This window comes from Lagopus muta, chromosome 3 (assembly GCF_023343835.1).
Source record: "Lagopus muta isolate bLagMut1 chromosome 3, bLagMut1 primary, whole genome shotgun sequence".
Classification (NCBI taxonomy): Eukaryota; Metazoa; Chordata; class Aves; order Galliformes; family Phasianidae; genus Lagopus; species Lagopus muta.
This window is the reverse complement of record NC_064435.1, coordinates 79,329,392-79,347,260: the sequence shown is the minus strand read 5'-3', so window position 1 is coordinate 79,347,260 and position 17,869 is coordinate 79,329,392. Positions and strand designations below refer to the sequence as shown.

At 42.0% G+C, this 17,869-nt stretch overlaps 1 protein-coding gene across 1 annotated transcript in view; it reads left to right on the top strand.

Annotated features, from left to right (window-relative positions):
• BCL2 (BCL2 apoptosis regulator) overlaps nt 1-15,081 on the top strand; it is a 91,181-nt gene extending 76,100 nt beyond the window's left edge. Inside the window, exon 2 of the mRNA XM_048939270.1 lies at nt 10,282-15,081. Coding sequence (XP_048795227.1) covers nt 10,282-10,416 — 135 coding nt within the window. The 3' untranslated portion in view covers nt 10,417-15,081. The remainder of the gene's footprint in view (nt 1-10,281) is intronic.
• The last annotated feature ends 2,788 nt before the right edge of the window (nt 15,082-17,869 follow it).

Below are 17,869 nucleotides of genomic sequence, written 5' to 3'. Positions count from 1 at the left end.
GTTGCTGCTGTGGCAGGAAGCTCCTCTTATTGCAAAGCCAGTGGAAACAGACCTGGTGGCTTCCCGCTTTGGGACAGAAGCAGCAGACATCTGCGATGGAAGGCTTGATGAAGAAAAAGCAAGGTGACTGTAATAGCTGAACTGTGATGCAAAGAGGGTCTAGATGGACACAGGTCATCATCTGAAGAGAGACAGGCACAGGAGATGTGGCAAACAAGAGTTATTTGTGGTTAATCCTCTAGATAACTGCAAAACCTACTTCCAGATCTGGCCCTTTTCCCTCCACCACACATGAATCCCTCAGCTCCTGCAACCACTTCCTCTGGCATTTCATTGAGGGCAGGTGAATGCTTTAATGAAATTCTTGAGGCTACTTGGAAGTGCCTGGGCAAGAGAACCTGGCCTTGCAGCAGCAGCTGCTTGGGCAGGAGTCACTGTGCGCATTGCTACGCAGAGAAGGCAGTGCTGTAGTTCTTTGTGCACAAATGAAGCCAGCAATTCTTTCTGGTAGATGAACTGTGCCTATGCAGTAATTGCACAAGTTTCACAGCAGGAGTAGTTAGCCTGCTCGCTGCACTGTTCTTATGCACCTACAGTACTTGCATCCATACACCTGCCCCCGGGCCAGCTTGTTTGGCATGAGGTCAGCTCCCTCTTTTCTCCTTAGAACTGCATTCTGCCATATAGGCCCACCTGCATGTAGAAGTTTTCAGAAAAGCAAATGGCTTGCTTTTGGACCCTATAGCCATTTTGATCTGCAGCTTCCAATCTGTGAAGTCGTATTTATCTTAAAAAGTGGGAAAGCTTTCAAGCACTGATTTCATAGGTAATGCATCTTTCTTTTCTTTTCTTATTTGGCTGATATTCGTGATTTTGTTTCTCAGTCTTTCCTTTGAGTATCTGAACTTTAGCATGACATTTCTGCTCCCTTGGAAACACCGACGCACCAAGTAATTACCAGTCTTTCCTGCCTAAGTGAAGGGCTTTCTGCTTCCTAGCAGTGTTAGTTCAAGGTCACAACGACACATTTAAATACTTCATGAATTTGCATCTGACTTGCTGTCCACAGAACTCGTTCATTAAGAGATCCAATTTCCAATGGCATTCTCCCTTTCAAAGTTCGTCAACAGGAAATAAAAACGCTCAGCTCTTTGTGAATGATCTGCAAGGACATGCAGGCATTTAAAAAAAAAAAAAAAAAAAAGGAAAGAAAAAAAAGCAGTTAACCAAATCCTTTAGTTTCTGTTTTGAATGACTGGCCATAGGAATGCAGGCTGAGCTGTATTTCAGCTGTTCCCAAGGATGTGTATGTGTAACTTGTTGATAGCGGTGCTTCAGGCTCCGGTGACAGCAGTGTGACCACCCTTGTGTCCATCATCCTGCAGCAGCACAGCCTCTGTCTCTTCTCAGAAGCACCGGGCTCCAAAGAAAACCACGAGGGACCTGTTGTTTCAGAGGGCTGGCATTCTAGATTGCCTCAGCCCTCACCCTGAGCAGCCAGTGCTGCCAGGTTGTAAGGAGCAGCACGTGACTTGCTCCAGTGATTAATGCGAGCATCTGGTACACAGGAGAGCTGAGACTTCTGCCCTGCAAAACCTGCAGGAGATCCGATTGATAGCAGCAAAGCTCAGGAACACCTGCTTACTTCATTGGGAACTATGCATAAACACTAAAAGAAAAGAAGAACCCGCTACAGCCTTAGATTTCAGCATTAAGTTTTTAAAACCTCACTGGTGCCCAAGGTATATCTCTTTCACAGTAAAAATGAGGTTGAGTGCACAGCAAGTGCACAGACACAGATCAGTGCTGAACATCTGGTTAAAATAAATTACAATCTTATTTCGCAACTAATGGTTCCTTAGGACTACCTGATGAAGTCTGGCCAGCATAACTATCTCACGGGGAAAAAATCACTATGGTAGTCTGCAGAGAGAACTTTTTGGCACGGTTCCCCTTCCCACTAGGTAGACTTATGTGGACTTAACACGGGGTAGCAGAGTCTTTCTGTCAGTGCAGCTCATGTTGTCTGGGAGGTATTTCAAGCATGCTGGAGCTTCCTTTGATGGTGTAAGCCTTGTCTCCATCAAGGGATTTGGCCAGAGCAGTGACACTGGCACAGCTTCTGTTGTAGAAAATGACCCTTCTTCTCCTGCTACCAATGTCTGACATTTTTCAGAGCTTTCCACTGGGAGGAAACACACAGACTTCGCGCCCTTTCATGTATCAGCTATACATCATTACCTTTTACAGAGGAATTAAAGCATGCGTAAGGGTCAGAGGTGTGTCTGTGTCAAACATCCCTATGGTACTTGCTTCTGGGTGGGAGGAAGGATTAGAAAGGAGGAAAGAGCAGGTGGGTCCTGGGAAAGGGAATTATTAGCACTTCTCCTGTGGGATGCTTGCTGATGGTTTTGGAGATGGAGGGACAGAGATTATTTGCATTTCATTAAGCCTTCTTACTTTGTTTTTGCATGGTGGCATTTAAATAAACCTGATGGTTGTCGTTAATGTGTTACAACTGTGTATGCAAATTAATTTAAGAGCTGTTTTGAATAGCAAAACAAAGCCCTTCAATCAGTTTGTGAACCATATCCTCACACCCTGATTTTCCTTGTTCTTTTCATACAGTCCCTATTAGCTCTTACCTGACAGTACTTGCCAAACGGCTTTCTGGATGAACAGAATACTTGAGGTTTTCCCAGCCCGCCCTTATGAGTGCCTGTCAGGCAACTCATAAAGCTGCCTTGACAACAGGTGACAGGCAGCTGACTTTGCCTAAATTCCCACTTTCCTCAGTCTGCACAGCCTCTAGCTTCCTTCCCTGCTTGGTCACCCATCACTAGTCTCCCAGGTCCTGTGGTTTTGTGGTGAACAGAATAGACAGGAGGAGTGGAATGGAGGCACTCGGACCAAAAAAAATCTCTTCTGAGCCAATGCAGGCCAGGAACTTCCCATTGTGTTAATTCCCCATTACCACTTGGCTGTGACATGATGAAAACATAGAACAAGCCACTGAGAGGCCTTCAGGAACAGCACAGAGTAGAGCAGCCCCACAAGGTGATCCAGCAATGCATTGTGTGCTGATGCCAGAGGTCTTCCCCCCCTTGTGTGCTGGGCAATGGCAGGGGGCTTACAGCTTGCTCCTACAGCACCAGCTGGGGCACAGCACACGAGGGTAGGTGTAGGAAATGGCATGGGAAATCCACTACCAAAAATCTCTGCCTGTCCCTTCCTCAAATAAGGCTTTCACAGGTGAGCAAAAATGGACTGGGCTGCTAATGAGGTGCTGCTCGCCAAAGAAAACACACGCACATTCATATTTTCCACATGGTCCCTGGTAGCTTCTACCTGCCCATTTAAGACTACAGCATTTTTTATATTGCTCAAGCTTTTTTTCGTTCTTTTTCTTTTTTCTTTCTTTCTTTTTTTTTTTTTTTTTTTTTTTTTTTTGGTGCTTACTTGCTAAATTGCAGATATATCATAAGATCACTTTATCATAAGATAACCTTCGCCGTTTCTTTCCCTTCGTAAATCAAATGATTGTCACAAGATCTTAAAAAAAAAAAAAACAGCAGCAAAAGCCTACTTTGAGCCATGTGAGGAATGCATGGCATTTCTGAAGACAGTGCCAGTGGCTTTGCCTGAACTTTTACCAGAGGTTCTGCAGCAGTGCAGTGTTGGCCGGTGTGGGGCCGGAGTGCTACGGCCACAGCAATGCTTCTGTGCGCTGCACTCAAGGCGGAGTGCAAGGCAGGCAAGCCAAGGGGCCTGGGGATCAGAACTCTGTGTTTAGACAGCAAACAGCGGATGGAGTATTTCCCTAAGAGATGTTAAAACAAGCAGCAGGGAAAATGCGTGGCTGGTCCCTCGTGGCTCAGCTGATGGCACAACCTGCTCAGACTAGTTCGATTCCACCCTCCACATTCACATGCGCTGCCTGTCCTGGCAGAGACCACTCTGAGTGAGCCCTGCCTTGGCAAACCCTTGCTCCTTCTGTCTTTCTTTTTTACCTGTTTACCTCAGCTAATACCTGTGCCTTGAGCCCTTTCACGGCACAGCAGGATAAATTTATTAAACAAAGCCCTCCATTGCCCAAGCGGTGGGTTGATGACAAAAGCTGTGCCAAACACTTTGAGCATTTCTACAAGCAGCTACTTTCAGTTCCCATTTCTCAGACTGTTACATGATTTAACTCTTATGCTGCATCCTGAGAGTGACAGATGCTGGCAGCTGGAGCATGTGGGGAACATAATGGTGTGCACATATACGTATTTCCCTTTATTACTAGCAAAATACCTGCCAGAACCAAATGTTCAAATTTGGGGTTTTAAATTAGGTAGACTATTTCCAGTGTAAGGTCACTCACATTAAAAGTAAATTACTGAGAGTTTAGACAAGACTTTGAGAGAATCAGGCCTGTCATCTTTGAGACCCATTTTGTCATTATTTTTACTTTAGAATCATTCTAAAGCTGTGTCAATGGTCCCAGTGCACGGTGTTTCTTTGCAAAGTGTGCACAGAATCATAGAATGGTTTGGGTTGGAAGGAACCCCAAGGATCATTAAGTTTGTGATGTTAGAGCATGAGCTCCTTTACCAATTCTGTGATGCCTGTCCTGTTCTCCACAGTGGTCCACAAATCTCTGTGGCGTTTCCTAAGTTTACCTCTGTATGTGAATGTAAACTTCTTAAAAATGGTTTGATAAATTTGACTGGAAGAAGAAGGTGGCCTAAAATTGAATGGTTCTTGGTGCAGCTGAGATGGGTGAAAATGCATTGCGATTTCTTTCTGTGTATGAATTATATACAGCTTCTACCATTCAGCCCAAGTAGTGTAACTTCGGAAGTTAAAACTAAGGCTGCTATATATCAATATAAAGAAATAGAAAATTGGTTGAATGGGCTCACCAATTTGCAGAAAAGAAGAACTTGTCAAGGACGGAGCAGAGCAGTTTGAACATGGAGGATTTTCTCCAGACTGCCTCCTCGCCTTCATTCTTTCCTTAATGCTAATATTGCTTCTCCATAAGTGGCACCCATTAAATACCACCAATGAACTGCTGCAGTGACGTTGCACAGCTGATGCCAGAAATACTTCAGTTTAGTGTGGGCCTTTCCAGGAATAAGAAAACCAGGCAACCTCCCCTAGGTCTGGGCTTTTGCATATTGCAGGGCCACGTCTAACTGAATTAAGCAGAGACGCCAAGACAAAATTGCTGAAACATTTCTCATGCTGACTTGGTTTAACAAGAATGCAGCCTTGTCTGAACACTGCATGGCTTTCCATGCAAGCTGAATGATCCGCACCTTACTAAACCCATATTTAAAGAGAAATAGCTTGACCATTCCCCATAGTGTAGGTTTATCCTTCATCTCTGTCAGCTCTGGAGGAAATCTATCTGCCAACAGGTTCACTTTCCAGCAGCATGAACTGGAACAGTCACCCCCATTGCTATACCCAGTCAGATTTATTTATGCATTTCTAAGCACATGCATCAGTTCCTATGAAGAAATCTAACCGCGACTATTCCTTACCCCATAAATGTCTGCATCTGAGTGCTGTGTTTAGTCAGCCCTATGCAAATAGTATTTCCATTGATTTGAATTTACATATTCTTCAGTGAGAGCCTGGCATCAATAAGAGCTGCAAGACGTGCCCCAGAACATAGGGTCACCATGTAAGTATTTAAACAAAAGACAAAAACATGGAACGAAGAAGATATGTGAGACCGCTGTGACAAGAACCAGTTTTGTCCAGTCACAAACTTCAGATATCACTGGATAGAAAAAAGGGTATGCAGACACAAACTGATTGAAGCTGCAGCTCTAGGACTATGTATTGTATTGTGAAAACAGAGAATCCGGAACGGATCCATTTCTACCACAGGAAAAGGTGAGGGGTTAAAAAGCCCCACATGGATGGGGATTTGATCAGGTGTAGCTGTGCCGAAGCCAGTCCCTGGGTGCGATCTCTGCCAGTGGTCAGTGGTGACAGTTCCTTTCCTGCACATTATGATTTGATGAAGTAGACCAGGTTGGAGTGCCAGCATGTCAGCACTCCGGGCGTACAAAGACACCAGCCTGTCTAAAGACACCAGCCGTATGAAACTCCGCACCTTGGCACAACACCATTAGGGGCTCAGCTGCCCTGATTTGCATCTCCTCAGTACTTGGGTTTCCATAGAGGACTCGTGAGCTCTTCAAGAGAAGAACAGCGATAGATTTGTCTGCTTTTTTTTATGTTCCAAGAACTTTTCTCATTAGCTTCAAGATGACATTTTAATGAGGTTTCACTGCATAAAAAATACAAGACGATTTAAGCAGCTCTGTTCGCTCCCTCCCTCCTCAAATCACCTCTGGAATGAGTAACCGTGCAGGAACGAAGGCTTTAATGAGAATTTTTGTCACTCATATTGAGGCAGGGGTGAGTGAAAAGTCATTCAGCCGCTAAATCTTGGCACTGGAGTGGATGTCATTCCCTCTCCCGCCGTGACAGATGGCAGCACGGTGTCATTCAGACCTGGGCAGGTTTCTTCAAAAGTCTGGAGCTGGTATTTGTTTGTTTGTTTTGGAGTCAAAGAGAGGGCAGCAGAGAATAGCTGCGAGCCAATTCCCGCTCAGTAAAATGGAAGGCTCACCAGCTCTTCATTCAGTACAATGTGGCTCAAGAGGATATCCTGTCAAACCAATGATAACGAGGGAAATAAAGTCACTTCCTCAACAGCTGTTTGATTCAGGTAGAAAAAGGAAGTCTTTACTTCCTCATGTTTGCTCTCCCTACCACCCCCTCAGCCATAAATGCATAATGCCACGCTGAGGTTGGCTTTTCCCTTGGCCTTGACGGGGGGAGCACTCGTGCCAGTAATGCAGTGCTGGGCTCAGCATATGGGAAGTACTGACTCCTCTGCAGCCTCGAGGCGAGGCCTTGCCTCTCAGGCAGGGATGGAGGCCGAGCTGCAAAAGGACTTCGACTAATTAAAACCCAAATGCAAGTAACAAACGTTTGTGCAGTTACGGATGATATTTGTTTCTTGGATCAGCACTGCCAAATTTGGGCCAGCAGGCGAGAGGGGCAGTGCAATCGAGAGCCTCTGGTCTGAACCAGGACACCACTCAGGACACCATCATCACCATCACGCCTCCTTATCCTCTGTGGGTGCCAAACTCCACCAGGGTCTGATCGGGACCTGCCCTCCCCATGGGCAGCTCGGTGAGCAGCGGGGCTCTTGGCCCTGGCCCACCATGTGCACCCAGACAGGTGAGGCATGCACCTCGCTGCACGGGGACCATGAGGAGCTGAGCAGAGCGTTCTTCCCTTTACCACTTCCATCTTTCTTGCTGTGTTGAAACGGTCAGCGTGAATGCAGGCCATAAAGGAATGACAGGCTGATTTGACTTCATAAAAGCTTCTAAAGAAATTACTTTCGAGCAACTTACAGGTCCGAATGAAGAGCTCTTTTCCATATAATTTTTAACTGCCCTGATATAATTTTACATCCAGGATATAACATTCCATTAAATTTTAAATAGTCAGGTCTTAAAATAAAGGCCTACAACCCTTTTGTTTCCAACCGTGTGAGATTTCCAGAAGGACTGACCAAGCCAAAACTTGCCTCGGTCCATTTGCCGAGGGGACCCTTGCTTTCATTACAAAGAGTGCTTTTCAGACGACATCAAGTGTTTCAAGCAATTTTGTTAAGCTTATTTGTTTTAGTGCAGAGGCTCCTATTTTAAACAGGCTGGTTTAGGTGACAAAAATCCAGTGACCAATACGTGGGTTTATAGAAGGCAAACCTTATGAAACAGTCAGGATTCTGTTTAGGGTTCTCCTTGTGCTAAAAATTTTCAGTAATGGGTCCCTCCCCCTCTCCTTGTTTTAGTACATAAAATGGACATGTGTTTATTTAAAACAGGTTTGAAACTTAAACAAATAGTGACAGGCTGTTCAAACAAGCTTCGGAAATAGGCCTAATCAGGATGTTTGAGAAGGGGAGGGAGAATGATCATAAAGAGCTACTTGTAATATATAGTGCAGACACCATTAGGCTGGGTTCATGTTATTGTTGTATAATCTCAGAAAAAAAAGTACTGCATGCTGCACATTTTTTGTTAGCATTCCTCTTTTGAACCACACGTTATAGCATACGTTTGCCTTGTCTTCAAGTTCCACTGTAACCCTCTATCCATCCTCACAGCGATTCCAAGGGTTCTACCAACCTGTTAGAAATGGCCTCTCAGGCAAACTGGGCTGAACGTTGCTAAACATGGGTAGATAGAAGGCACAAAATGTGCTCATTTTGCAGTTGGTACTGGGTGTGCGTCGGCTGTCATAACTATACAGAAGTGAGACTCAGCCCACAGAAAGAAACCATGGAAATGTAACATTAAAATATTTTCACATGACTTGCATTTCCATGGTATTATTTTTTTCATTTCCTCTGTTTTCCACCCATTATGATATCACCAAGTTTTGAACTTTACCCTTCTTGTATTTTTATAAGGCATGATCTTGAACTCTCTATCCAGACAAAGCTCCCATGGAAGTCAGTGAGTCTGCACTGGCGGCAACAGGATTTAGCCCGGTCTGTAACATTTTAGGATATTGTGTTACTTCATAGCCTTAAGGAGAAATAAAGGAAGCCGTCCAAAGAACTCCGCAGCAAACTCTGTACTTCTCGGCTCTTCATCAGCACAACAGAATATTGAGGCCAGGGTTTGGCAATGTCTATTTCAAACACAACACAGTTATGCAAAAGTTGCTGAATTTTTACAGGGAAGAACAGTTTGCATTAAGACATTGACCCCAAAGGTTAAACTGCCTTCACTTAACAATATTGTCTTGGATACTCAGGTTTGAAAATGATTACCTGGAGGAAGAAGCATTGAGAAATATCAGGAGGAAGACGATTTGGGTCAAACTGTTGGGCAAACCCCATAGCTATTCTGTTACTGACACACTCACTCTTACCTACAGCATGCACCAGTATTACTTAATATAAAAGCACATGTTGAGATTACAAACATTTTATTTATTTGCATCTCGCTCTAGTGGACAGGAGTCAAAATGGCACGATATAAAAAACCCTTACACGCCCTCTCGTGGTATAACCATAAATGCACTTATTTTAACAATATCTAGAAAAGGCTGATGATGAAGGCTATGTAATGTATGTAATTTATGGGAAATGCATCTGGTTGAAAGGTTTCTGAGAATGGCAGAGAGCTGTTACTCTTCATTCTTGCTGTAATCCATGACATGGATGCATTTGCAGAAGGCAGGTTACCGCCTAGCATAGTAACATGACAAAATGTCTAAAGGCAACATAACAGAAATAGAGAATGTTTGCTTTTACAAAAATTTGGAAGCCTAGGATAATAGAGAATGATGTAAACCCTACAATGGATAGCTGTCTGATGGGTTTATCTCTGTGGTTTGGGTGCAGACCTTAATTGGTTGCACAAGGAAAGAGTTGTCCTAAACTCTGCTATTTTTTCTCCCTTTTTTTTTTTTTTTTTTAAGTCATTCAGCTTCATTATTCATTGCTTTCATGCAATGCAGTGTGGTTTACCTCTCTGAGTGTTCTCAGGTTTCATGTTTGAAAGAAACACATTAAGCACAGAGTGTTACCGATCTGATCGCTAACCCAGTCAAAATCCCATTGTATTTATGGAGCACAAAAACAGACCACTGTTACATCAAAGGAATGACTATGAGGAACACAGGAGTGAGGTGTCACCCCTTTCGGTGAGAGTCATGAAAGACCAGCAGTGACGTAACACAGAACTGCACCCTAACAGCTTCAACTCACACAGAAGAAACATCTCAGTGACTACGACATGGAATCCATCCCTAAGGAACTCACTAAATACTGATGAGCAAAATAGATGCCCAGTTTCCAGTGGAAGTGAAAGTTTCGGAGAATGAAGTTTCAATCTCTTCCGTTCCTTCCTTTGTCTGTTTTTGTGTATACACATTCAGGAGCCAAAGGGGAGTTACTCATGCTTAAAAATGCTTTTACTATATTTGCTATTGGACAGGGCATGCTTAAAACAGATGCAAGAGTGCAAGTAATTACAGCAGTATTTGTTAAGAAGTAGGCAGGAGGTCTTTGTGCTAAGCACCACGTAAAAACATAGCTCCCGAATCGCTATTTTCATACGTTGATGTGTTGTGAGTTTTTTTCTACTGGAGGGATTGCTGGAGGACTGCTGCATGTGGAAGCTCACCTCCCTCTCTTCGAGAGTTACTGTGATTCTGATGTTCCTTTATTTCCCTCTCTAGGATGCCTTTGTGGAATTGTACGGCAACAGTATGAGGCCTTTGTTTGATTTCTCCTGGATCTCTCTGAAGACCATCCTGAGCCTGGTTCTGGTGGGAGCTTGCATCACTCTTGGCGCTTATCTTGGACATAAGTAGAGTCACCCAGTTTATCGTGGATTACAAAAGTCTTTCAAAACAGCAAAATAATATTTTTTTTCTGTAGCACAATGGTATTTTATGAGCAAAACAACTTCCTGGCTAAAGATTAAATCAGCTATTACTGCCAAAGGAAATATCATTTATTTTTACATTGCAGGAAAATTATTTATTAAAATATATTTACATTTTAACCTGCTATTTTCAGAAACTCTGCAAGTTGTATCTGTCATCACATCATGTTGTTATTCTTAACTTTAATGAGCCCCAAAGTATCTTAGGTTCTTTTTTTAATTAATGCAGTTGTCTGGATTATTTTATCTGCAAAGAGCAAGTATACTGACAAAGACCTACCTGCTTACACTTAGGAAGGCAGTTACTTGAGCTGCTAAAGGCTGTGTAATTGTGTAGATTTCCTTGCAATTTTTGGATGGCCAGGAGTGCTCTGACAGATGAGGTCAACGTGAACAAAGTTCTAATCCTGTCCTGCCAGCAAGAGCGGTCAGAGTAAGCGACTCAACATGGTACGTGTGTGCAGTCCAAATGGCAACTTCTTGAAGGAGACTTGGCTATCCCTACAGCTTGAAATACAATTGCCTCTGCCTTGTAGACATGCATTTGCAAGTTACCAGTCGTGCCATCGCATCATAGTCATGGTAGTATCATCCTATACCCTACTATGTGTCAACTCAAATACTTTTCTTTATAGATGTGTGAAGTTAAATCTTTGGGGCTTGCAGGAAGTTACTGTTCCAGTGATTTTCTTAGCAGTAAAAAGTTTTCACGGCTACTGACACAGAAACATCAGGAGACCTTAAGTGCCTGCTTCTACAGAGCAGAGCTGGAGTCTGAAGACCTGACCTGCGTCCCACTTTAGGGCTCATATCTGCAACTAATCCTGTTTACTTACGGAGTTCCTCCAGGGGTTTGAAACCAATTAAATGCGGTCTCCAAATCCCTGAAAGTTGAAAAAGATTTTAATTTTATTTGGCAAGAAACAGACCTCAGCTGAGTTGCAAATTAGCTCTGACTATCCTTGTTTCTCAAACCAGACACCAAAATCAAGTTCATTTTCATAACAAAAAGAAAGTGAGCTTTATCCTCCTGCCCCTCGCCCTCAAAGTCATTTCATGCTAATAATTTCCTAGGACTGTCTACTGAAGAAAAGATGAAGAAGAAACTCCAACTCCTCTATCTGGACAGAGACTCTCTGACACCTCGATCGCACAGGTGCCTACTGTCGTTTCAAGCGAAAACAGGGTGGAGGAAAAAGGGGAGGGTGAAGCCATCTGCCCCTCGTAGAAATGCAACTCAAGTACAGTTAGTGCAGAATACCTTGGTATACAGTTTTGTAAGCAGACCTGTGTTCTAAGACCAGGTGTGTTGATGTATGTCAGAGCAGGGCTTTCCATGTGCTCGGAGGGGGCCGGAATTGCTGACGAAGCAGAAGAATCCGAGTGCGTTGCATGGACTGCTCTGTGTAATGGACATCACCATCTTCAATCAAACGCTCCTATTTTTTCTACGAAACTTTTGAAACCTGGGATTTGTGGGTAAATGGACATTCAGAGATAGAAAGAAAAGGTTTTAAAGCTCTGAATGAAACGTACCGTACAACACAAGTGCTATAAGGGTGACAAAAAAATGCAGTGAATAAACTGTAGATTCAACCTCAAGATTTCAGATGGATAACTTTGTGGCATTATACGCAAAATATCTCCATTAACTTGGGAATGTAATGTGTTCAATGTTAAGGCTGTAGTTGATGTTGTGTCTTCAAAGCTGCTTTTTTGTTTGTTTGTTTGTTTTAAGAGTTGTACATCTCAGCATTTTTACTGCTATTTAGTCATGGCACCTACACTTTGTATGAGCAAAGATGGAACGAGCTTGCCTTTCCAATTTGAAATTACTTACAATTTCACAGAAACATACAAAGGAAGTGTTTCTAAGATCACAGAAGTGTGACTAAAACTAGAATTGATTTAAAAAAGAGGAAAGAAAAAAATTCATAGAACCAGAAACACCTGCGTTGTTTTTAGAGCTTCTGTCAGAAGTGGGCATATGTGTGCAGGATTCATATGAGAAATATCTGAAATGGGAGCAACCAAGTATTGCGGATTGAGTGTGGGCTTTGTTTTTTTCAGCTGCGAAGCTGAACGTGTCTGAAGCTGATTTCAAAACTGGAATTGGCTGCTATCAAGCTAATGTTTCATTTCACAATCTAGTCTTCGTTTCAATTTGTGCCCCTACGCCCATTAAAGTTCATGAACTATTAGACCTCAAATTGTTTCAAAATTGTTTATTTTATTAAAGGTTTACATTGTCAAAAGTAGTAAAAGAGTAACTATCAATTCCAGTGCTGCTATATTACCAGGATAATTTGAATGGGTTTTATTTTTAATACCTTCCAATGGCAAAAGTTTTTTAAAGCTGCTTTAGAAATAATATGAAGACGACACATGACGACACATTTAAATGAATATTGAGGATTTGTGTTCTGCTGTGTCTACTCACTGGACTACCCAGTGTATTAGTTAATACCAGGCAAAAAGAAGAGTCACGATGACTGTTGATGATTTTATTTTATTAAAGAGTTAACGGAGTTTTCCCATCCTGACTGCAGAATAGTACAGTATTGTGGCTGCATTAGGTATAATGGTAGTTGATAATACATTTATTAAGGAACATAGTAGAAACGTTGAATGTATATAAAAGCTTGAACTTCTTTAATAAAATCCTCTCCTCTCACTCTTGCATTTCTTTCTCAATAATTCCTGTCTTTTCTGTTCCTCATTACATCTTCCCATAGAGTTTTTTTCCCACAAATTGCCTTATAGACTTGCATGCTCTAAGACTACACTTCAGTGACAATTCATCCTCTGTCACCATGTGAACACACGCTCCTGAATGTTCCCAGTGTATCCAGGTTGTCAAAGCAAAAAGTGAAGAGAAGAGGGAGACTTCTGAAGATGGTTAGATGTGGAAGACCAGAGGACAACAAAGGAAGAGGTCAAGAAGTAGAGAGAAGTGAAGAGAACACTGAAATATCTCCCTGCTTAAAGATGACTGTTACAAGGAATTGGTTCATCTCTCATTCTTTCCCTTGAAAAAGGGTGATGCAAGGGCAGAGTAACCCATTACAGACTCATCACAATTATTTTTCAGTGTAAAACTTCATTAATGCTGAAGGCAGTCTTTTGCATAACAGAAAATCCTTAGAAATTTGAGAGTAATACTTTATTTGACTGTGTTTTATTTATTTGTCATTAATTCTTTTCCACCTCATTTATTAAGAAAATAATGAAGGAAAACGTTTTATCCCTGGAAAAAAAAAAGTATCTGTACAGTCACTTAAGACCTGTTACAGATCAGTATCTTGGGAATAAACAGAAAAACAAGGGAAATAATCTGCAAGTTCAGTGTTCTGGAATCAGAGCTGACACAGAGAACGTTTCTTAATAGAACAAGCACTGGATCTAAGAAAGGAGGAACAGGGCTTTGGAGGTAATGGAGAATAACATACAGATAGGGAAGGGGGCTGGAAGATATGGAGAATGACACTGGTGTGTACGAAAATCTCAAGTTTCAGATGATGCAGGAGTCCACCTGTGATGGTCTGAAAATGACTTTTAACTAAAACCAGCTACAAAACCGTGCACTATGATGTGACTGCAATTACTGAGAATGTTCAGCTACAGAATTATTTTAAAATTATTCTAAAAGTATCCACTTGTTACAAGAGCTCATTTGTTTGCTGCTGTGATTTGAGATTAAACAGCCTGAGTAAGATTGCACTAATTGAGAACAATAATGGAAAAATGTTTCTTTGAAACCAGATGTGCGGAGGAAACGTTGATGTGGTACAGTTCAAAGAATACAGATTCAGGACACCCAAGCCTTGCTTGCACACAGTCTCCCCAGCTGAGTCTGTGGGAGTCAGATGCGCACAAGGACTGCATGCTTTGACCCTAAAGCATGACACTATGGTTAGCCATGCACCTGCATCTGACTTCACCAGCCTAGAACTCCTATTGATTATAAGTGTAGTGAAGTAGCATGTTTAAAGCCTGTCTTTTTTCCTCTCTCTGTCTTTAAACAAGCTAGCAAAATGATTCATTTGTATTACAAGTTAATGGCTCAGTAGTATTCGAAAATTTAAACATCTTCTGATTTATGAGTATAAAAATTCTTTCTCACTGCAAAGGCCCAGCTTTGGTTTTCATTCCTCTCTCTCTTTCAATCAAGGCTAAACAAAAGGAAGACAAAGAGCCAATTTAATCTGTATTTCTTTTAAATCACACTCCTATACTAAGTTAATGCAGCTTCATCACACAATGAAACCTTTCTTGGCAAGTTATACAGCATTAAGAATTCCACAGGAAAAAAAAAATGTATATTTTTATAATTTAATTAGCGTATTTTTTTCTTTTTCTTCTGAATATTTGAATTTTAATTATCACCAGCATAAATGTACATAAGCAGATATCGTTTATCCAGTACCTTTGGATGATGTATGTACGGTAATGTAGTTTGTCAGTTTATCATCATTTAATATGATTATGTCGTTCTTTGTCTTTAAAATGTTATAAGAACATGCTGCCATTAAACTTTCCATGTCTGTCTAGTTAATATTGTGAAAAAATAATAAAGCACACTGTGAGTTAAGACTTGTTTTGCATTGGACTTGTTTAGGATTGGTTGATAAAACACAGCTCCAATAGTTATGAGGGCAGTCTTGTCAATGAAATGTAGTGTTTCCTTCCTGGTTGTTCTGTTGACATTCTGCTCTGTGTTAACGTCTTCAGGCTGCAGTGACATTGTTGAAGTACAGCTTACCCACATGTGTTCTCTGAATCTAAGATATCTGATGATTTTGTAAAGCCCCCCTGGAACTGGGAAGGCAACTGAGTTTGAGCTTTCCTAAAAACAAACATGACCCTTGCTAAACTTCAAGGCAGCAGAGATGCTTTAAAAAGGAAAACAAAACAAAACAAAACAAAGTGTACATCTTTGAGATTTATGCAACAGAGGCACATAAGCAAAATTTTAAATTTTTATTTTTTTTAATGCTGTGGCATTTTTCAAGCTAATATCAAAACGTTTAATAGATGTGCAAGAATGTATTTATAACATTCATCTTTGATGGTCTAACGTGCTTCTGTCTAGGGGCTGCCCTTAAGGCTGGGGGAGAGTTGATATTCGGAGTAGTTAAGGTGGTTCCTTGGTCTGCCTGGACTGTCATGGCAGAAGATGGAAGAACTCTCTGCTTGCTTTGACCATTAGCAGACTGGTTAATCGGGTGCTTCATGTTTCATAGCTATAACTCCCTCTCACAGCACCCCGTCATGCTCAGTACAACACTCAGAGCTGTAGGGCTGCAAGTCAGCACCTCAGCTGAGATTATCTGCAGCTCTGACATAGTCTTTTCCTTCGCTGTAGTTCACGCTGGCTGGAACCACAGATTTAGTGAGTCTGTCAGCTCACGTCACTCCTTTCAGGCAGGTTCACTTAGGACTGCAAGCTCCAAATGACACTTTGGGGCAAAATCACTTCTAAACGGGGTTTACTATGGGCAGTACTTGGAAGAGCACCAGCAGGCTTCTTCTGTGAACACTATGTGAATTATGCACTACAGGCATGCTTTGGAAGTATCTGTACTGTCAGCAGCCAACAAAGGACAGGGTTTAGCTTTCGTGCAGGCAGTTAAGATCTGTTGCTACTTTTCTTCCTTCTCTTGATCCCAAAAAAGAGCATCCAATATCACATCTGAGGACAAAACCCCATGGACCTGCATTTAGACTGGTTCAAGAAAGTAAAAAAAACTCCAGAAAGAGCTACAATCAATCAGTATTCCCTAGCATTCATGGGTCTCTGTGCTTCAAGATAAAGTAACCCAGCTTTGCTAAGTGTGAAATGCAGTATACAGGTATATAACATACCTCAAGACCTGAGGATGCTGCCACCTGCTCTATATAATGTTTCCAAAGTCTTGTTACAAGTGCCATGAGACTCTTCTATTTCTTTACAGAACTACTTTCCATCCTGGTAAAAAGGAGCTGTAAAAGCATATCAGCAAATCTCAAGAGGGAAGAGGAAAAAAAAAAGTTAAGCATTTTCATTACTGATGAAGGTTTTTTACAGTGCTGTTTATATACGGGTAGGTGTTTAGCTAATCTGCCTCTAAAAGGCTCATTTTAACTGGCCCTTAATTTGCCGATGTTGTCACACACCTTCTGTGGCTGTAGTTCATGTACAAAATAATAGCTGAATTTGTTAATGAGTATTTAACTCTAGGAACTTAACCAACTACTTGAGGGGATTTTGCAGCCTAGCATGCAAGGTGTGCTGTCATGCATGCCCAGCTATTGAGTGCCTCAAGTTAGTAGTTTAATCCCTTCCAAGAAGAATTTAGACACACACGCACAAACATCTGCCCTTATGTCTGCATCCTCAAAGACAGAGAAGGTGGTAGAAGGCAGCCTGAAGCTTTCTGAAAGAAGCCACAGCAGAAGAATGCGATAGATTTTGTCCTCCTAGTTCCAGTTCTGCTGAGCAGAGAACAAGGCTGCAAATTCCTTTAGAAGTCAGGAGGCAAGCAAATCCGCAGTTCTGCACGCACTGCCATTTTTTCCCTGATTATTTTGTGAGACTGAAAGAAGACTGAAAGGACTTGGAGGGAAGAATCCTCAGCACTGTCCTATTTCAAGCTAAAACCTAAGGAAGGAAGGTGTGCTGAAGTCTCTTTATGGAGGTAAACTAAGTTAGAAAGCCCAGGTAAATTTAGTGAGACTCCTTTTTCTGCCTGTTCAGACGTTCCAGTTTTTGTAAAAAGCTGGAAGGCTAGCACCTGTGATTAAATGCCTACCTACCTCATTACCAGGACAAAGCACAGTGTGCAGAGAAGAACAGAAAAGGTCAGAAGAAAGATGAAATGAACGCCAGACTGATAGCTGGGGAGGGGTTTGGCATCTGAAAATCACACTGGTAGGAGCACTTCTAAAGCCAGCTTTGCTGGTCTCCCTCTTCAAAATGCACACCAATGGTTTCAAGCACTGTAAATCCTCAGAGAAGTTCCACTGCTGGCAGAGTGCTGCAGTCCCTCTGAGACAGCAGGCTCTCAGCCTGGCAGTACCAGTAGTACCTGCTGTTGTCTCTTGAGCTTATTCAATATTTAATGAGAATGAAATTTATTCCAGTGTGAACGGCTGCTGGATAACTGCTTGCCATTTAAATTTTGTGTTATATCTGACCCTAACAGGAGTTACCTTTTGCTCATAAGTAACACGTTGGTATCAAGAACTCCTTCTGAGGAGGCATCAAGATCTGTGCACTGCAACAGACTGACTTGCACAGACAAGAAAAGATCATGTGGTTCTTAGTTTACAGCAGCTCGCTAAAATTGAGTGTGAGCATTCAGAATGGCTCCAAAAAACCTTAAGGAGATGAAAACACA